This window comes from Myxine glutinosa, chromosome 10 (genome assembly GCF_964187855.1).
Source record: "Myxine glutinosa chromosome 10, kmMyxGlut1.1, whole genome shotgun sequence".
NCBI classification, from domain to species: domain Eukaryota; kingdom Metazoa; phylum Chordata; class Myxini; order Myxiniformes; family Myxinidae; genus Myxine; species Myxine glutinosa.
The window spans coordinates 120,038,325-120,059,759 of record NC_136270.1 but is presented as its reverse complement, the minus strand read 5'-3'; the positions used below and the strand labels follow the sequence as shown (position 1 = coordinate 120,059,759).

General features: G+C 47.5%; 1 protein-coding gene across 1 annotated transcript in view; it reads left to right on the top strand.

The window, feature by feature from the left end:
- The window catches only part of LOC137433678 (uncharacterized), a 129,096-nt gene that overhangs the window by 6,425 nt on the left and 101,236 nt on the right, over positions 1-21,435 (top strand). The window contains exons 3-8 of the mRNA XM_078785227.1: positions 5,666-5,860; positions 6,422-6,556; positions 8,317-8,463; positions 9,021-9,155; positions 10,899-11,033; positions 11,603-11,737. Of these exons, the coding sequence (XP_078641353.1) occupies positions 5,666-5,860; positions 6,422-6,556; positions 8,317-8,463; positions 9,021-9,155; positions 10,899-11,033; positions 11,603-11,737 (882 nt within the window). The remainder of the gene's footprint in view (positions 1-5,665; positions 5,861-6,421; positions 6,557-8,316; positions 8,464-9,020; positions 9,156-10,898; positions 11,034-11,602; positions 11,738-21,435) is intronic.

The following is a 21,435-nucleotide window of genomic DNA, read 5'->3' as shown; positions in this document are numbered from 1 at the left end:
TTTCATCAAGATTAAAATTGAGGATCTTGATCAAAGCTTGGGTTAATAGGATGAAAAGTGACGATATTTCAGATGAAAAGTTATGATTTCAGAAGTTTGACCTTGAGTTCACCTTTGAATAGTTGATTTCCCAATTCAGTGAAGCAATATGCAAATGCTGTTAAATGTTCAAGTCAATCGGAAGAAAATTGATGGGTTTTCAAATGAAAATGGATGATTTTTTGAAGTTTGACCTTGAGTTGATCTTTGACCTTTTTACCTCATAGAGTTGGTTTACCAATTTAGTGAGTCAATATACAAATGCTGTTCAATTTTCAAGTCAATCGGAAGAGAATTGATGGTTTTTCAGATGAAAATTCATGATTTTGGAAGTTTGACCTTGAGTTGATCTTTGACCTTTTGACCTCAATAGTTGCTCTACCAATTTAGTGATTCAATATACAAATGCTGTTCAATTTTCAAGTCAATCGAATGAAAAATGGCGATTTTAGAAATTTGACCTCCAGGTGACCTTTGACCTCAAAATCGATATACTTCTCAATTGTGACGACCTCTACAACTTGATGAAGTTTCATGACGATTAGTTTAGAATTGTGACCTGTAGGCGAGTCAGGGTCTGACTGCACTCCGTAGATAAATCACAAGTTTTTGCCTGAAATATCAAGTTAACAATCGGATGTCATAAATCTTTTTTTTTTTCTTCTTTTTTTTCTGCTTTTTTTGTACACTGAATCGAGGCTCGTGAAAGAGCTGACATTTACTTCACAAACAAATCAACCAGACAAACACAATATATAAAAAGAGGGAGCGGAAGACAAGAGAAGGGGAAGCACACAAACACTTGAGAGCACACAACATTTAAGAGCAGGGAGATGTGTCGGAGGGAGAGGGCTTGGGGGGAGGAGGCGTGGGAAGGTGGGATGGGGGGGGGGGGGGGGTGGGAGAAGTATAAAACACAAGGACACCAAGGACTTCCAGGACAGAAGTTGGTATTTCAAAAAAGTGGAATTGGGGTGAAATTAGCGGGGATAGAAAAGATCAAGGTTTTGGATGGGGGAAGATAAGAGATGGTGGTGAACAGCTGTTTTAAAGACCTGGAGGGTGGAGTGGGATTGAAGAGAGTGAGGGAGTTTGTTCCAGAGGTGGGAGAAAAGAGGAATGAAGGAGTGAAGGTGAGCAGAGAGTCTTGATTTTGGCAGTTTAACCATAAGAGGGTTGCAGGCAGATCTTGTGCGACCTGTAGGAATATTTGCAGGACAGGGCCCAGAGAGAGCTGGGGGGGGGAGGGGGGGGGGCAAGGCCAGAGAGGAGTCGGTAGAAGACGGAAAGACCACCAACCTGCCTGCGGTGAGTGAGTGAGAGGCCCTTGGAGTTAGCTTCATCGCGGGAGATTCCAATGATTCTGAATGCTTTGGTTTCAACAGCGTGAAGACGAGCTAGGTGTGAGGCAGGAGCACCAGCCCAGAGGGGAGAGCAGTATTCCATTGAGCTGCGGATGAAAGCCTTGAATGTGGTGAGGAGCTCAGGTGTGCCAAGGAAGGACTTCGCACGACGGAGGATGCCCAGTCGGCGACTGGCTTTGGAGGCCAGATTTGAAATGTGGTTTTCCCAGGAAAGATCACGGCAGATAGTGAGACCCAAAAGCTTGAGTGACAGAACTTCTTGGAGAGGATTATTCAGAAAGTGGATGGGAGGGTTGTCCAGTCGGTCTTTTCGGAGAGATATCGTAAGAGTGTGAGATTTGTCAGGATTGAAAGACATGTTCCACTTGTTTGCCCAGTCTGTGATTTTGTCCAGGTCTGCAGAGAGTGAGGAGGCTGCAGACTGCCGATCTGAGGGATGAAGAATGGAGCGACAGAGAGTGGAGTCATCAGCAAAGAGTTAGAGAGGATTTTCAAGAGAGTCAGAGAGATCATTGATGAAGACCAGAAAAAGCACAGGGCCCAGAACACTGCCTTGGGGAACTCCAGCCTGAACAGGAAGAGGAGATGAGAGAAACCCATTCAGGGCCACACGTTGACTACGACTAGAGAGGAAGTCCGCCAGCCATGCCTGGAGATTTCCATGGATACCAAAAGAGGAGAGTTTGGTGAGCAGAGCGGGGTGCCAGACCGTATCGAAGGCACGTGATATGTCAAGGGAGACGGCTCTAATTTCCTGTTTGGCATTGAGGACCTCCATCCATTGTTGAGAAAGCAGAAGCAGCATGTCCAGAGTAGAGTGACCAGGTCTGAAACCAAATTGATGATCACAGATCAAGCCATTGGAGAAGAGGAAAGATTTCATATCTGAAGCAATGATGGATTCCATGACTTTGCTGATAATTGGGAGAAGGCTGATTGGTCTGTAGTTGCTGGGATCTGTTTTTGCACCTTTTTTGTGCAAAGCGGTGATGTTGGCAGATTTCCAAGCAGATGGCAGATGACCTTGAGCAAAAGAGAGGGTGAAGATAACAGATAGAGGGAGTGAAAGAGCGGAAGAACAGGATTTTAGGACCCGTGGGCTGATGCCGTCAGGTCCAGTTGCAGAATCAGAGTCGAGGGTTGACAGAAACTTTTCCACCTTGTCAGGAGGAAAGGACATAGAGTCCAGGAGCAGCTGGGTACGACTGGGTATGGTGGGTACAGAGAGGGATGGGTTTGGGACACAAGATTTAGAGGCAAACACAGAGTTGAGGCATTCAGCTTTTTCACGTGCGGAGTCAGCCGTGTGGCCGTTTGAGGTGAGGGAGGGGATGGAAGGGGAACAAACACCAGAAACAGATTTGACCAGACGCCACCAGGATTTGGAAGAGGGAGACAGATAGAGTTCTGTCCTGAGAACGGAGAGATATTGTTTCCTGGCTCTCCTGAGGGTGGACACACACTTGTTTCGGACTTTGTGAAAGGAAATGAGATTTCCTTCTGTTGGATTTGCTTTCCAGGAGACGAAAGCAAGTTGTTTCTGGGCAATAGCCTCACCACAAGATTACGTGTACCATGGACGGGAGGAAGGGGATGACAACTGAAGACGAGATGGGATAAATCTGTGCATGAGAGAGAGCAATTTACTTTGGAAGAATTCCCAGGATGAGTTGATGTCAGAGGCGGTAGAGATGGGAGACCAGTCCAGATGATTGATGGCTGCTTGAAGACCATGCCAGTTGGCCTGAGTGAAATGCCAGACTCGTCGACGCTGAGGAGGCTCTCTGAGAATGGTCAGAGAGATGTCCACTTTAACAAGCACATGATCAGATGAGCCGATTGGAGCAGAAGAAGAGCAGCAGACATTTTCAGGGAAGTTAGTCATAAACAAGTCCAGAAGAGAAGATGCTCCGTTGACTGAGATCTGGGTCGGGAAATTGACAGATTGTGTCAGACCCAGTGAGTCACAGAAGTCCTTTGCTGAAGAGCCATGGCTGGTGAGAGAGGTACCCACACCCAGCCAACTGGCATGGTGACAATTGAAATCACCACATATGAGGAAGAGAGAGAGTTGGGATGGGTAGATAGAAGTTGGTCCATATTATCAGACAGCGAGATGTAGATGGAGTCATCACTGTTTGGTGGACGGTACAACACACATATGAACAAAAGGTGGGAGCGAAGGGGAAGCCGTAGCCAAAGGTATTCCTGGGGGTGAGGTGGAGAGAGGGCAGTGCAGGGCGAGTGAGGAAGAGAGTTTTTTATAAAGATAGCAACGCCCCCTCCAGGATGAGGCTCAGGTCTATCAAACCAGAGGAGGGAGGAACCTGGGAGAGATACCAAGGAATCAGAGACATCATGAAGGAGGAAAGTTTCTGTTAAGCAGATCACGTCTGGTTTGTTAGAAGCAACCTGTATGGAGAGATCAGTGAAGTTTGAGCGAAGGCCCCGGATGTTTGAGGTCCATACTGTTAAAGAAGAGGAAGGGGGAGCATCGTATACAGAACGGGGGGGGGGGGGGGGGGGAGCGGTAGGGTAAGATGAGGAAGAGGAGGAAGAGGTAGGGAGAGCTGTTGAAGGTGTGTCAGAGATTTCAGAATAGCTTGGAGAAAGGGAAGAATGGTGCGGACAAAAGGTTTGATGGTGATGCGCAGTGAGGTGTTATTTGAGGAGGGGGAAGAGTGAGGCAGAAGGTTGAGTGAGATGAAGGTGAAAGTTGGAAGGGGGAAGAAGTGGGGAGGATGCTTTGAGGAGGAGGGGTGAGGGGGGAGTCTAGGAGGGGAGGAGTGAGGGAGAGTCTCGGAGGGGAGGGGTGTGGGGGGAGTTTAGGAGGGAAGGGGCAAGGGGGGAGATCTGAAAGGGATGGGTGATGGGGAAGATTTGGAGGGGAGGGGCAAGGGGGAAGATTTGAAAGGGATGGGTGATGGGGAAGATTTGGAGGGGAGGGGCAAGGGGGAAGATTTGAAAGGGATGGGTGATGGGGAAAATTTGGAGGGGAGGGGCAAGGGGGAATATTTGAAAGAGATGGGTGATGGGGAAGATTTGGAGGGGAGGGGCATGGGGGTGGATTTGGAGGGGAGGGGTGATGGGCAAGTTTTGAAGGGGAGGGGTGATGGGGAAGTTTTTGAGGGAAGGGGTGATGGGGAAGTTTTGGAGGGAAGGGGTGATGGTGAAGATTTGGAGGGGACGGGTGAGATTGGATTTTGAAAAATGTACGATTAATGGGAAACGAACATTTCTTGCAAAATGAGTTTCCTGAGACCTTCGAGTCAAAAATACGTTTGAGGACTCTGAAGGATGGGTGGAGTTCTGGAGAGTTTAGGGAATGTATGAAAGAGGCACTGTAACTGTAAGAGATGGAATTTTTTTTTGGAATGAATAGATTTGGTGAGCAAGTCGAAAGCATCCTTTTATAGAAGAAGAAGAAAAAGGTGTTATAGTATATGACAGAATACAGTTCTTCTGGGGACAGTTGAAACATTTTTTAACGACGTGAACACGTGATCACGAACAACGTGGTCGAAGAACGAATGAACGGATAAGAACAGAGAAGGGAATTTTTTTTTAATATATTTTTTGAGTTGAGATGAAAACAGAGACAGAGACCGAACGTGAAACGTGAAAAATAGAGCCCAAAAGTAATTGCGAGCACAATCGAAGAACCGCTGAGACAGAAACAAAGCCTCAAGCCAAGGTCAAACATGGTAGCCGACTAGTACTACACTTGGCGTCAGAATATGCGACACAAACTAACCAACGATTCTGTACACAGGTATGAAAAACCAACACCAAGAATACTATTAAAGACACACCAATAGTTACACACACCGAAAGAAAGATACAGTTTCGACAAAAACACAATTGTGAAAAGTTCCTTAACTTCGAAAGCGTGCGCGCATGGACAGCTTTGAAGAGACGTGACGTCACGAGAAGAGACGTGAACAGACTTTGAAGAGATTTAAAACGTTAGACAAGTGGTCGATGTTCGGGGAAGTTAGGGTGAGAAGAGAAAATCTAAGAAATAAGCAATACAGCGAAGGAAAGAACTTAAATTCACAGAACACCTATGGGGGTAGGGAAGCCGAGAGAAACCAGGCCGCGCACGCGGTGGGACAGAAAACGATTAAATTATACAACAGTTTGCAAGAATTGCAAATCAACACCAACTGGAAAACACACTGCAACACATGCACAATAAAAAGCGAGTAGAAATTGACGAAGACACGAATGGAAAAAATACTATAACTTTTGCTGCCGTGCAGAGATCGAAGACGCTTCCTTGCTCCAGGGACCGGAAACGGAAGTGACACAGGTACTCACAGGTACTCTACAGGTATACAATGAAATTATGGAGATTGGCAGCTCGATGTTCGACCTCCCTCTTCAAGGTTCTTGCGAGTTGCTCCAGCTGACGGCGGCAGAAGAGATTGATGACCAGGACCAGCCTTTGACATCAGGTGAGCAGCAAGCCACACCACAGATGTCACAACAGGAATTCAGAGTTATCTTCAAACATCTTCATTATACAGACAGAGCAACACAGCAGTACGATTACGACTGCTCTCACGTTGAACAGTGCGGAGTTTTTCTTAAACATATCATAGCAGTTTATGAGATGCCTCGAGGAAGCGATGCTTCACGGAAATGAAACTCGCTTCTTTCTTACAGAAGAAATAAGTATCCGAGAAGTCCTAGCAACAGCAGCCTCTGGGTGTCGACTTGTTTTCTTTTCCATACAAGTTGCCATATTGTGTCATTCTTGAAGTTGTTTTTTTCCCACCTCAGTGTGTCTGGAACCGAACCTACTTTTCCCATGAGACTTAAGTGAATGAATTTGACGATTTGCACGTATGGTATCCTTGGCAAAAGCCTAATCTATTTAACTAGCCGACATTTTTGGCATTTTTCAGGAACGTATCCTCAGTGAATGTCAGGGTCTTACTGTACTCCGTAGATAAATCACAAGTTTTTGCCTGAAATATCAAGTTAACAATCGGATGTTATAAATCATTTCACAGGTACTCCACATGCACACAATGACGTTATGGAGATTGGCAGCTCAGTGTACAACATCCCTCTTCATGGTTCTTGCGAGTTGCTACAGCTGACGGCGGCAGAAGAGATTGAACACCAGGACCAACCTTTGACATCAAGTGAGCAGCAAGCTGCACACACCACATATGTCACAACAGGAATTCAGAGTTATCATCAAACATCTTCATTATACAGACAGAGCAACACAGCAGTACGATAACGACCCCTCATGTGGAGCAGGGCAAAGTTTTTTCTAAAATATATTGTCGTGTTCCTGGTGATTAAAATCTTCCAAGGAAACGGATTTCCGAACGAGCTTTAACTCCGAGGCATTCAGTCAAAATATAGCGGAGAATGCGCGTGGGGGAGTGGGGGGGTGGGGGGGGGGGGTGGGTGGGGACGGACAGACCGAGGAGCACTTACCTTCACGGATCCTACTGGCAGTCCTCAAACCTGAAATAATGAATTCTACCGACACAGGTTTAAAATGTACAAGAAAATGCCGGCTTTATTAACCAAAATGCCGGTAACAAAGAAAATGCACGATAAATGAAACTATATTCCTAAATTGGAGCACCCCCACACAGATTCGAATACAGCCAAAGGATAAAATCATTGGAAAATAAATGTGTGTTCGTGTGTGGCACTTATCTCCGAGCTGCTCTTGAATCTTGTCAGTCTGCAAACAGGTCCCGGAGTTCCGTGCGCGGGAAACACATGCCTTGGCGCGAAGTCCTTGTGTGGGAAACAGGCCTTGGTGCGCAGTGCGTCCACCTCGGCTGCAGAGTGGGAAGCTAGCAGCCCTCGCTTGTCCTCGTCGTCTTCTTTACACAGCACCGTGGCCTCAGCGCACCCAGGCACCGTACCGCCAGCACCAACGAGCCAGGGAAAGGACAATGCGGCCGCTCGAACCGAATGCCCAGACCAAGAAAAGATAATGAAATGCGCAGATGCATCCGCCTTCTCCGAACACCAGGACCCGGGCAAGGACGTGCGGCGCCAAAGAGAGACAATGTGAAAATGCGACTGCACGCTATAAAATATATCACCAAGAGCGGGAACCAAGTGGACGTCAACGCTGAGAGAGCCAGAATGCGACCGTTCACCAGCAAAGTCCGGACCCAAGAGAAACAAAGTGTCTACCGCTCCAACTATTTTGTACTTGAGGCTCCGACGTCATCCCATGACGTCTCCGTCTCCGCTCCTATCAGTGAGTCTCATCTTACAAATCTTTGTGTCAATCAAATCCTGGACCAATCACTGCTCTTCGAGGCGTGGCATCATGAACCTGCCTGTGTCTCTGCGCTCATCAAGTCGGGGTTTTCAGCGATCGTGCTTGATGTCTGGTTTCCGGTTGGTTTTTAATTTGTGTGGTTAATGGCCGATTTCTTACTAGGTGTCTGTAGTGTGGTGTCATAAGGAACACAGGAAAAGATTACAGAGGCAATAACATACAGGGGATTAATTACCCATATTCCCTCGCTAATTAACAAACCCCACCCCTCTCATGGGGACGAAGATACACTTACACGACATCCGATTTACACAAATTTCCTACTTATGACACATCGAGGTTTCTTCTTCTTCACGACAGTCGGAGCACACTACGGATGCATTCTACCTGGTTCGAAGGTAATCATTGTCTACCCCCTACAAACTTGACAATATCATAGCAGTTTATGAGATGGGGTCTTCCCTTCTTCACGTATGGTATCCTTGGTTACCAGGAACCTAACCTATTGAACTTGCCTCCATTCACTACATTTTCCAGGAACGTATCCTCCGCGAATGTCAGGGTCTGACTGTACTCCGTAGATAAATCACAAGTTTTTGCCTGAAATATCAAGTTAACAATCGGATGTCATAAATTATTTCACAGGTACTCCACATGCACACAATGAAGTTATGGAGATTGGCAGCTCAGTGTACGACATCCCTCTTCAAGGTTCTTGCGAGTTGTCACAGTTGATGGCGGCAGAAGAGATTGATGACCAGGACCAGCCTTTGACATCAAGTGAGCAGCAAGGTACACACACCACAGATGTCACAACAGGAATTCAGAGTTATCATCAAACATCTTCATTATACAGACAGAGCAACACAGCAGTACGATTACGACTGCTCTCACGTTGAACAGTGCAGAGTTTTTCTCAAACATATCATAGCAGTTTATGAGATGCCTCGAGGAAGCGATGCTTCACGCTAATGAAACTCGCTTCTTTCTTACAGAACAAATAAGTATCCTAGAAGTCCTAGCAACCTCAGCCTCTGGGTGTCGACTTGTTTTCTTTTCCATACAAGTTGCCATATTGTGTCATTCTTGAAGTTGTTTTTTTCCCACCGCAGTGTGTCTGGAACCGAACCTATTTTTCCCATGAGACTTAAGTGAATGAATTTCACGATTTGCACGTATGGTATCCTTGGTTGCCAAGAACCTAACCTATTGAACTACCTGACATTTTTGGCATTTTCCAGGAACGTATCCTCCGTGAATGTCAGGGTCTGACTGTACTCCGTAAATAAATCACAAGTTTTTGCCTGAAATATCAAGTTAACAATCGGATGTCATAAATAATTTCACAGGTACTCCACATGTACACAATGACGTTATGGAGATTGGCAGCTCAGTGCACAACATCCCTCTTCAATGTTCTTGCGAGTTGCTTCAGCTGACGGCGGCAGAAGAGATTGAAGACCAGGACCATCCTTTGACATCAAGTGAGCAGCAAGCAACACCACGTATGTCACAACAGGAATTCAGAGTTATCTTCAAACATCTTCATAATAGAGACAGAGCAACACAGCAGTACGATAACGACCCCTCTCATGTGGAGCAGGGAAAAGTTTTTCTAAAATATATTGTCGTGTTCCTGGTGATTAAAATCTTCCAAGGAAACGGATTTCCAAACGAGCTTTAACTCCGAGGCGTTCAGTCAAAATATAGCGGAGAATGCGCGTGGGGAAAGGGGGGGGGGGGGGGGGGGGGGAGAGACCGAGGAGCACTTACCTTCACGGATCCTACTGGCAGTCCTCAAACCTGAAATAATGAATTCTACCGACACAGGTTTAAAATGTACAAGAAAATGCCGGCTTTATTAACCAAAATGCCGGTAACAAAGAAAATGCACGATAAATGAAACTATATTCCTAAATTGGAGCGCCCCCACACAGACTCGTATACAGACAAAGGATAAAATAATTGGAAAATAAATATGTGTTCGTGTGTGGCACTTATCTCCTAGCTGCTCTTAAATCTCATCAGTCTGCAAACAGTTCCCGGAGGTCCATGCGCGGGAAACACATGCCTTGACGTGAAGTCCTTGTGTGGGAAACAGGCCTTGGCACGCAGCACGTCCACCTCGGCTGCAGAGTGTGAAGCGAGCAGCCCTCGCTTGTCCTCGTCTTCTTTACACAGCACCGTGGCCTCTCGGCGCACCCAGGCACCGCACCGCCAGCACCAACGAGCCAGGGAAAGGACAATGCGGCCGCTCGAACCGATTGCCCGGACCAAGAAAAGATAATGAAATGCGCAGATGCATCCGCCTTCCCCGAACACCAGGACCCGGGCAAGGACGTGCGGTGCCAAAGAGAGACGATGTGAAAATGCGACTGCATACTATAAAATATATCACCAAGAGCGGGAACCAAGAGGACGTCAACGCTGAGAGAGCCAAAATGTGACCGTTCACCAGCAAAGTCCGGACCCAAGAGAGACAAAGTGTGTACTGCTCCAACTATTTTGTACTTGAGGCTCTGACATCATCCCATGACGTCTCCGTCTCCGCTCCTATCAGTGAGTCTCATCTTACCAGTCTTTGTGTCAATCAAATCCTGGACCAATCACTGCTCTTCGAGGCGTGACATCATGAACCTGCCTGTGTCTCTGCGCTCACCAAGTCGGGGTTTTCAGCGATAGTGCTTAATGTCTGGTTTCCATTTGGTTTTTAAATTGTGTGGTTAATGGCCGATTTCTTACTAGGTGTCTGTAGTGCGGTGTCATAAGGAACACAGGAAAAGATTACAGAGGCAATAACATACAGGGGATTAATTACCCATATTCCCTCGCTAATTAACAAACCCCACCCCTCTCATGGGGACGAAGATACACTTACACGACATCCGATTTACACAAATTTCCTACTTATGACACATCGAGGTTTCTTCTTCTTCACGACAGTCGGAGCACACTACGGATGCATTCTACCTGGTTCGAAGGTAATCATTGTCTACCCCCTACAAACTTGACAATATCATAGCAGTTTATGAGATGGGGTCTTCCCTTCTTCACGTATGGTATCCTTGGTTGCCAGGAACCTAACCTATTGAACTTGCTTCCATTCACTACATTTTCCAGGAACGTATCCTCCGCGAATGTCAAGGTCTGACTGTACTCCTTAGATAAATCACAAGTTTTTGCCTGAAATATCAAGTTAACAATCGGATGTCGTAAATTTTTCACAGGTACTCCACATGTACACACTGAAGTTATGGAGATTGGCAGCTCAGTGTACGACATCCCTCTTCAAGGTTCTTGCGAGTTGTCACAGTTGATGGCGGCAGAAGAGATTGATGACCAGGACCAGCCTTTGACATCAAGTGAGCAGCAAGCTACACACACCACAGATGTCACAACAGGAATTCAGAGTTATCATCAAACATCTTCATTATACAGACAGAGCAACACAGCAGTACGATTACGACTGCTCTCACGTTGAACAGTGCAGAGTTTTTCTCAAACATATCATAGCAGTTTATGAGATGCCTCGAGGAAGCGATGCTTCACGCTAATGAAACTCGCTTCTTTCTTACAGAACAAATAAGTATCCTAGAAGTCCTAGCAACCTCAGCCTCTGGGTGTCGACTTGTTTTCTTTTCCATACAAGTTGCCATATTGTGTCATTCTTGAAGTTGTTTTTTTCCCACCTCAGTGTGTCTGGAACTGAACCTATTTTTCCCATGAGACTTAAGTGAATGAATTTCACGATTTGCGCGTATGGTATCCTTGGTTGCCAAGAACCTAACCTATTTAACTAGCCGACATTTTTGGCATTTTCCAGGAACGTATCCTCCGTGAATGTCGGGGTCTGACTGTACTCCGTAGATAAATCACAAGTTTTTGCCTGAAATATCAAGTTAACAATCGGATGTCATAAATAATTTCACAGGTACTCCACATGTACACAATGAAGTTATGGAGATTGGCAGCTCAGTGCACAACATCCCTCTTCAAGGTTCTTGCGAGTTGCTACAGCTGACGGCGGCAGAAGAGATTGAAGACCAGGACCAACATTTGACATCAAGTGAGCAGCAAGCTACACACACCACATATGTCACAACAGGAATTCAGAGTTATCATCAAACATCTTCATTATACAGACAGAGCAACACAGCAGTACAATAACGACCCCTCTCATGTGGAGCAGTGCAAAGTTTTTCTAAAACATATCATAGCAGTTGATGAGATTGGGTCTTCCCTTCTTCACGTGTGGTATCCTTGGTTGGCAGGAACCTAACCTATTGAACTAGTGCTGCTCTACATTATCTACCCATGGTACTAATATTTTGCCTACTTGTTTTTTCATGAGTTTTGTTAAAAGTGAGGCAAGTTGTGTATATATATATATCTGTGTTTGGATCATTTGTTCATTTGAAGTCATTAAATTTTCGCTTCATATTCCAATATGAACCAGACCAATGTGACTGCATCACCAATATGCCTCTGCATAGTCCCTGCCCATGATAACAGGTAGATTCCCTAGTTGACTGTCCTAAAAATAAACAAGTTTGATTTTAATCCCTTCAGATGTTCTCAGGTATCACATTTTTACCAGACATGACAGGTTTCACATTGATCGATGAAGTGGTTTCAGAGAAGGGTTTTCTTTTAAATATTGTCTTTCAAGCTAATATGGCTGCCAAACCGCACGACATATGACATCAAAAATGTAGACTCTGCATACTGTATGTATGGGTAGGGGATCACGTTTGTGAAGTTTTGTGTTTATCAGATAAGGTTAGTTTTTCTATCCAAGATGGCTGCCAAACCACGTGATCTATTACGTCATAATTTTCAAACTATATGCAGCAATGGTGTTAGATTAAATTTGTAAAGTTTCGCATTGACAGGGTAAGCGGTGTCTTAGATATAATTATTTAATATTTTCCTTCAATCCAATATGACTGCCACACCATTTGACCAATTATGTTTTCGTGATCAACTTTTAATCGCCATGCCTAGTTTATGACACACGTAAAGTTTTGAGTTGATCGCTTTGGTGGTTTGGGAGAAGATGTTTTTTAGAGGCTTCAGGTTAAATCCAATATGGCTGCCAAACTATGTGACCTATGATGTCACAAATTTAATATTTCGATACAAATGGATCATAGATCATGTGCATGCAATTCCTGATTTTTAGGATAAGGCATTTGGTTGAAACATTTTTGGCTGGTATAGCACTTCACCGATGTCATCATTATCATGCTTTTGTTCCCTCATTTGGGAGTACTTGACAATGTGCCAAGTTTCACATTTTTCCATTCAGTGGTTTCCGAGAAATAATTTTTTAATTATTGGTGTTTAATCCAAGATGGCTGCCATACCACATGGCCTATGACGTCGCAATTATCATAAAAACATTCTACATGGGTGTCGCTCAGACACTGAAACCTTCGTCTCAATCAGACGTGATTGCTGAGAAAAGCGAGGTTGAGACCGTACGGACGGACGGACGGATGGACAACCTGAAAATATAATGTCTCCAGCCACCTTCGGGAACGTTGGCATAAAAACCCAATGAGACACAAATGAAACTTCATTGAACACCATGGTGAAAATCTACCCTCGTATCGGTTTTACAGAAACCCTATTATTTAGCATATTACATTTACTCTCATATAATGTGCTATCATAGTTATTCATCAGGTCATAGCCAACAATTAGAACATGAATCATAAATAATAACATTAATTTAGCAGAGCTTTGATACACACTACTCTTTGCTATGAGTATTGGGTGCTGTGATTGGCACCACATATGTTGTTGTATTTAAACACGTAGCACACAAAACCCTCTACCGATCCCCATACAAAAATAAGCATTAAAACAGCAAAATATGGAACTGATATTGAGGAAATTGGCCAAAAATATCCAGATTCAGGTTACGTGTGTGTGTGTGTGTGTGTGTGTGTGTGTGTGTGTGTGTGTGTGTGTGTGTGTCTGTGTGTGTGTGTGTGTGTGTGTGTGTGTGTCTGTGTATATATATATATATATATATATATATATATATATATATATATTGTATATATATAAAATATATATATATATATTGTTACTGACACGGCTTAAGATGTTGCTTGACCGAGCGGAATGGCCGCCGTGTTCGCACAGTTTACCCGATTACCCCCAACTCACCCGATTCCACTCGAACGTTGGCCAAATCGCGCTACGCTAAATCAATGATGGAAAGGACACAACGACTGGAATAAATGAAACGACGCAAGGGGTACAGTTCTCAAGACCTCCGGAGGAGGATATAATTAGTGGTGGAGAAAAGGGGTAGATTACAAGGTAATGAGGTAAAGACACAGAAGAGATAGGCACTTAGACACAATCTTATCTATCCCAGACAGACCACAGACAAACGGAACAAGACTGACTTACACAGGGATTGATGGCAGGGAAGGACAGGCAGTCGATAGCACAAGGTGCACCTTGGCTCAGGGACAGGATAACGCACGGTCCAGTCCAGAGATGCGGGGAGGTGTCACAGCGCTCGGAGGTGGCGTCCTTCTCTCTCCAAGCTCAGCGCACATCTGACGTCACCTCCCTCTTTCTGCGCATGCTCAGCGGGGAGTGACACGCCCTCGGCTCGTTGGCTCCGCCCCAGATGGGATCGGTCCGCCGCTTCTATTGGGTGCGGGGGTTACCGGGCTCCGCCCTTGACGAGGAGCTGACAGCGAGCCCCTACTTGGTAACCCCGTCGAGCACATGCTCGATGGCGGCTCGTTGGAAAGGCATGGTGCACTCCCAACACCCCCTACCAACCAAGCCGGAGTGAGGACGCACACTCCCCGCGCCGCCGCCGTTGTTGTTGTTGTTGTTGTTGTTGCTGAACCGTGAGGAAGAGCTGCGGGGAGGTATTGGGAGGTCCTAAACTTCCTAACGGTGCCATACAATCATATTCTAGTGCAACGAAGAGTCAGAATTAATGGAAACGAGTCCTTAACTGACATAGACTAAGAATAACTAGCAAGATGTCCTATAGTTGTCTACGTGAGATGCGGTGGACCTGGATGCGACATTTAATGGGGGAAATAGGGGGAGGTCGGGTCTACAGAGTGTTGTTTACAGAAAATGGGACTAGGGAATGGGGGATTGGGGATAGTTGGGAAGTATGGAGGAAATAGGGGAATATTTACAAGCGGATATGGATGGATGCCAATCCCATATCCGCAACATTGCACCCTTCTCTACCTCGGGGCGGCCCGACCCGATAAATTTTTACCTACTTTAGTGTGGCACTCAGATGTAGTTCCCTCTACTATTAACTCAACCCTGAGTGCGACAGTTTTACAGATGTTCACAAATGAGTAAATATGTCCCCCTGCGACGTTGCACCCTTCTCCTAACAGAACCACACCCACAGGATAACCGAATCGCGGAAAGCATCCTCAAACTAAACATACAGCCGGTAGAGAGCATCATTTACACAAGACTACACTGATATTTACACTACGATCCAGGACCTGTTCTTTGAGGAACACATGCAGATGTTATGCATAGAGAGAGAGCACGCATGCCAGCATCGATACACCAACCCACGAGTGCCCTGTGGCCCTACGGCCTTTAATAATGTGCAGAGCACCCCGTCCAAGCACCAAAAGCACCACCCCATACACACAGTCGGCACCATCCGGTGCACCAATAAAGTGTTCATAAAAATGCACAATTAAGTGTCCATGGTCACCGGTGGTGTCGCAGCCGGCCGATGTTCTGCCGCTGGTCTTGTCTTCATGGAGTGCACTTGGCCTTCTGGCTTCTTTAAAAATAAAGAAAGGCGCCAATCGCGTCCATTTCTGAATTGTGGCCGTCAGGGGGGCCAACTAAAAGTGGTTCACCTGTATGGCATAGGTGCCACGTTGACCCAGAGGTCCATCAACGGGTGGTGCTTGCCCGCAAAAGAACTGCGGTCCATTGTGGGCGGCCACAAAAATTGCGGTCCATATGGTGTATCGATCCAGGCAGCAAGCAGCGAAAGTACAGGCCCACAACTGCGGAGCCAGCACCTCTCTCTCCTCTCTCTCCGCCCCAAAGCCAGATCCTCGGAGGTGGGAGACAAAAGAAGACAAGTGAGTAAGGTGGTAAGGGCGCAAAAGTGCATGCAATATAAGGTAATGCACACTGGGGGCACATGGGAACCAGGTGAGACAGGTACGTTCCTACCGTACGCCCCCCCCCCCCCACCAGGTAACCTACATTGCCCCTCCCTTACCCCTTACTGTATCCACAAAACACAACACTACCCATAAACATCTACTTTACACATCAACAAACGTCCCTACTGTCTTCCCCGTTCCTCCCATAAACCAAATTCGTCTTCTCTCCCTCCTAACCAATCAAATTTGCCATTTCCAACTCTCATCAAAATTTGCCATCTCCAACTCAACATCAAAATTTGCCATCACCAATTCATCATCAGTCCCTCCTAAGGAGGGAGAGATGGAATCACCCCAATGTCTCATCCACGTCGTGATGCGTCTCACAAATCCACACAGCAATTCTCCCTTCCTGCAACACAGAACAAAGGAACACAGGTGTGGAGTCATCATCATCACCTCAGGTAAGTGGCTGCGTATGGTGCGACAGGTTCATCAATCCTAACTATTTCCTAAATGACTTTAACAACTTTACATTACCCGGGGTCTTTCCCTGCCAATCCATTGGCCAACTTACACTATGGGTTCTAAAAACCAATTCCCATTGACCAAACTGTGGTGCTTCTCAATTTGGGGTCTCACTCCCCCGATTCATCTCCCGGTGCCCTCGCACAATTTCTGGGCTGTGGCGTGTAGCTCTCCCAGCAGGTCTACCCACCTGCACACCTCCACCACTGTAGTTGCCACCCGAGCTTACCTGCTCCTCACCCTAACCTAACTAACTGGGGAAGGCCCTCTCGCACTCTCACCCCCTCAGTGCCCTCTCTGGCACGGGCTGCCCGATCCACACCCGGGATCCTCAGGCACCCACTGACACTAACGGCTCCCAGAGCCCACCTGCGGCCTCACCTGGCCGACATCCTCACAGTGGTGGAGTGCCCAAACCAACTACACACACTAACAGGCTACACGCCCAGCCATTTCCACAACACTAATGCACCCATCCAAATACCATTCTTCCACCCGCACCACAGATGCCAATATCCAACCACAATTTACCTATCCCCTCTACCTAACACTTACACTACCCGCCCCGGGTACTCGTGAAAGGGGTCCACTCTTCCCCCATCCACACCTTCGCACCATGCACACCACTCCGTACCACTTACTCCAACTCTCTCCACACCACTCATTCCAATACTCCTTGTATTCCACACACCTGTACTTGCACACCTGTGCTCTCATACTTGGTGCCGCCTGCACCCTTCTCTCCCCCAAGCGCATTCGCGCTGATCCACAGCACTCACTACTCATACACTGCTCCACACACCTGTCCAGTTCTCACACAGCATCATCTCATCTAACTACTCCCCTCTGAAACTTGCGCTTCCCAGTCGTCCCTTTAAACTATTGCGCTCCCTCGTCATTATCATCCAATCTACTCTACCTGCGTCTCCACTACAGGTATCCTTGTCACTAACTAACCTTAACGTCACCTAATGTCATCTTCGCTAGATCCCTACACACAATATCCTAACCCACCCGGGCTAGTTTTCACTGCCATAAACCCCATAAACGATAGCGCATTTGCCCCACGTTTGTGAGGGATGACAGAGTTGCCATCCCACCACATCGGGCATCTCCCACTACCAATTTTGCACATCAAATTTCAACAAATCAAAAATTTGCCAATCACTACCCATCATCTGCCAATCATTACTGCCAATCCTTTGCCAATCATCAAATTTTGTTTTTTTCTAATTTTGGGTCCAAAACACTAACCTCATCACCCGTCTACTTATTAGATCCCCTCGGTGCACCAATTCACGTCTAAAGCTCGGCTTCGTACAGCCAAGCCATGAATGCGGGTTGTTTTGTGCCAGCGGCTGGATACGTCCCGCATTCGGGGCAGGGACGGGGGCTTACCCGGGCCGAGATCCCACGCACCACCTCGGCGTGGAGCCATCCAATGTCCCGATCTCGACCTGCCGGCACGTCTCAATAAAAAGTGGTCGCCATGACGACCCTTCCTATCGGGCTGCTCGCTCCGCCTCGTGGAGCACGGACGCGGCCGTTCAAAGCGAGGCCCAGCGTGGATCGCGTACGGCGGTCCTTTCGAACCCGCCGTGGCTCGGATCCCCGCTGGTTCTCGCGGCACGCGAAGCCCGGCACGCACCGAGGGCCCGATTCGGCTATAAGTCGCTCTAACCGCTAACCCGGTTACCGTCGATGCCTCACCTGCATGCTCACACGCATACGCTACCCCTTTCCTGCCCATACATCCAGCTGTTCCCATGCTCCTCGTCGTACCTTCTCTAACACACCCAGGTACACTCATTCCACTCACAGCCTTGGTCACACACCTGACCACCGAACACTTTGGCACACATTCGTTGTTCGCACACCTCACCAACACACCTCTTCGCGCCCCTTTCTCGGTCACCTCCTCTGTGACGATCACAGGTGTGCTTTCACTCGCACACCCAACCACGTGCCTCACGACCAACTCAAGTGTGCATTCCCACACACGCTCTACCATTCCAGGTGTGCATCCTTCCATGCCAGGTGTACATCCTCGCTCACCTGTCACAACCAACTCACGCTCCGTGTCACTCTCACTACTTTCACCTCCACTCTTGCAAGCGCACTCTTTCCCCATGCACCCGTCCGTTACACACCTTGCTCGCGCATCCTCTCCCGTTACATCCTCTGTAACACTCACCACAGGCGTGCATTCTTCCGTTACATCCTCTGTAACACTCACCACAGGTGTACACTCTTCCTTACTTTTGACAGCGCACTCTTTCCCCATGCACCCCAGAGTCGGACTTTCTCGCACACCTCCTTTTTCGCACACCAGACCTGTCGCACACTTCACCAACGGCCTCTCACGAACACCCGGGTCCATCTCGACCCCCAAGCTTATTAAATCACCTGGCGCATCATACGCACGACCATATTGGTCACCACTTACACCGGGTCCTCTTTCTCTTCGCTTCTCCTCCATCACCTGCGAATCCCTCATCCGGTTAATGAGCACATCATCACGATCCGAACACAGACTTTGGACCAATTCTTTTACTTCCTCCTTTATCTCTTTCTTATCCTCTCTCCGTCGCTTCTTAATTTCGCTCACCCCTTCTTCCACTTCTTCTAATTTCTGCTTCACCTTCTTCATCTCCTCGTGCGCCCCCTTAAGTTCTTCCTCTAACTCCACCTTATTTTTTTCTATGTGCTCCCGCACCTCCCGCTCTTTAACCTCCATCACCTCTACCACCTTGTTCATTTTCCTCGTCAGGTCCTCATGTACCGTCTGACACTCTTTTTTAATTACCCCTACGTCCTTTTTCATCTCCTTCTGTGTCGATTTTAAACCCTCTATTACCGCTGTGTTCTTCTTTACCTGGTCACCCAACTCCTTTTGTCCCACTGTCAGTTGTTCTACTCCCAGCGTCAACTCCTCTATACCACCTTGCAATTTTACAGTCCCCTTTCTCACCTCCTTCTCCATGCGCTCCTTACAGTGCCTCACCTCCTCGCGCACTCCTCCGACCTCCTCACTCACACCTCTTCTGATCTCCTCTCCCATCACTTGCATCTCCTGCCCAGATGCCACCCTCATCTGCTCCATTTCCTCCCTGTGAGCATCCAATTTAGTTTCTACCCCCATTCTGACCCCCTCTATCTGCTGCCCCATTTGTTTAACTTCCCTTTCCGCTTGGTCCCTCATGTCCCTCAATTTGCCTTCCATACTGTTTTCTAACCCCTCTAACCCATTTTTCACTCCCTCTATCTGATTCTCTTGGGCAGCCATTCTATTTTCCACCCCCGTTAACCCCTCCTGTATTTCCCCTAATCTATTGTCTAATCCCTCTATTCTACTCCCTAACCCTCCGATCTGGGCCCCCATGTCCTCCCTCAATTTCTCGCTATTGGACCCCATTACCCCCATTTGCTCACTCTGAGCCTCTATACTGTTTTTCAAACCTCCAACCTGGTCTCCCATTCCTAAAATTTGGTTTCTCATCCCCCTGTTCTCTTCCCTCTCCTCATCCGCCTTGACCATGAAGGCTTGCATCTGCTGCATGAATAGGCCCCAGTTCATTGGTGCTGCGGCCGCTGCTACGGTCACGGGCGCGGCAAAATTTGGTGCCGCTACACCCACGTGCGCGAGGACGCCACTTTGCGCGCCTGAAGCCTCGTGCGCGAGGACGCCATTTTGCGAACCTGCCGTCCTCACTGCTTCGCTCTCCTCTTGTCCCTCAATTTGGTCCTGGATCAACCCTGCCTCACTCTCCTCTACCGGAACCCAGCCGTCTTGATCTGCCATAGCGCGACCTTCAAAATTCGGGTTTTTTTTGTAAAACAAAACAATTTCCAACTGCTTGTAATTTTGAGCGCGTTAAGCGCGCTTCGGGTCCAATCTCACTTCCCGACACCAATTGTTACTGACACGGCTTAAGATGTTGCTTGACCGAGCGGAATGGCCGCCGTGTTCGCACAGTTTACCCGATTACCCCCAACTCACCCGATTCCACTCGAACGTTGGCCAAATCGCGCTACGCTAAATCAATGATGGAAAGGACACAACGACTGGAATAAATGAAACGACGCAAGGGGTACAGTTCTCAAGACCTCCGGAGGAGGATATAATTAGTGGTGGAGAAAAGGGGTAGATTACAAGGTAATGAGGTAAAGACACAGAAGAGATAGGCACTTAGACACAATCTTATCTATCCCAGACAGACCACAGACAAACGGAACAAGACTGACTTACACAGGGATTGATGGCAGGGAAGGACAGGCAGTCGATAGCACAAGGTGCACCTTGGCTCAGGGACAGGATAACGCACGGTCCAGTCCAGAGATGCGGGGAGGTGTCACAGCGCTCGGAGGTGGTGTCCTTCTCTCTCCAAGCTCAGTGCGCATCTGACGTCACCTCCCTCTTTCTGCGCATGCTCAGCGGGGAGTGACACGCCCTCGGCTCGTTGGCTCCGCCCCAGATGGGATCGGTCCGCCGCTTCTATTGGGTGCGGGGGTTACCGGGCTCCGCCCTTGACGAGGAGCTGACAGCGAGCCCCTACTTGGTAACCCCGTCGAGCACATGCTCGATGGCGGCTCGTTGGAAAGGCATGGTGCACTCCCAACACCCCCTACCAACCAAGCCGGAGTGAGGACGCACACTCCCCGCGCCGCCGCCGTTGTTGTTGTTGTTGTTGTTGCTGAACCGTGAGGAAGAGCTGCGGGGAGGTATTGGGAGGTCCTAAACTTCCTAACGGTGCCATACAATCACATTCTGGTGCAACGAAGAGTCAGAATTAATGGAAACGAGTCCTTAACTGACATAGACTAAGAATAACTAGCAAGATGTCCTATAGTTGTCTACGTGAGATGCGGTGGACCTGGATGCGACATTTAATGGGGGAAATAGGGGGAGGTCGGGTCTACAGAGTGTTGTTTACAGAAAATGGGACTAGGGAATGGGGGATTGGGGATAGTTGGGAAGTATGGAGGAAATAGGGGAATATTTACAAGCGGATATGGATGGATGCCAATCCCATATCCGCAACAATATGTTATATATATATATTGTTGCGGATCTTGACGCCGGCCTTCTCCCCTT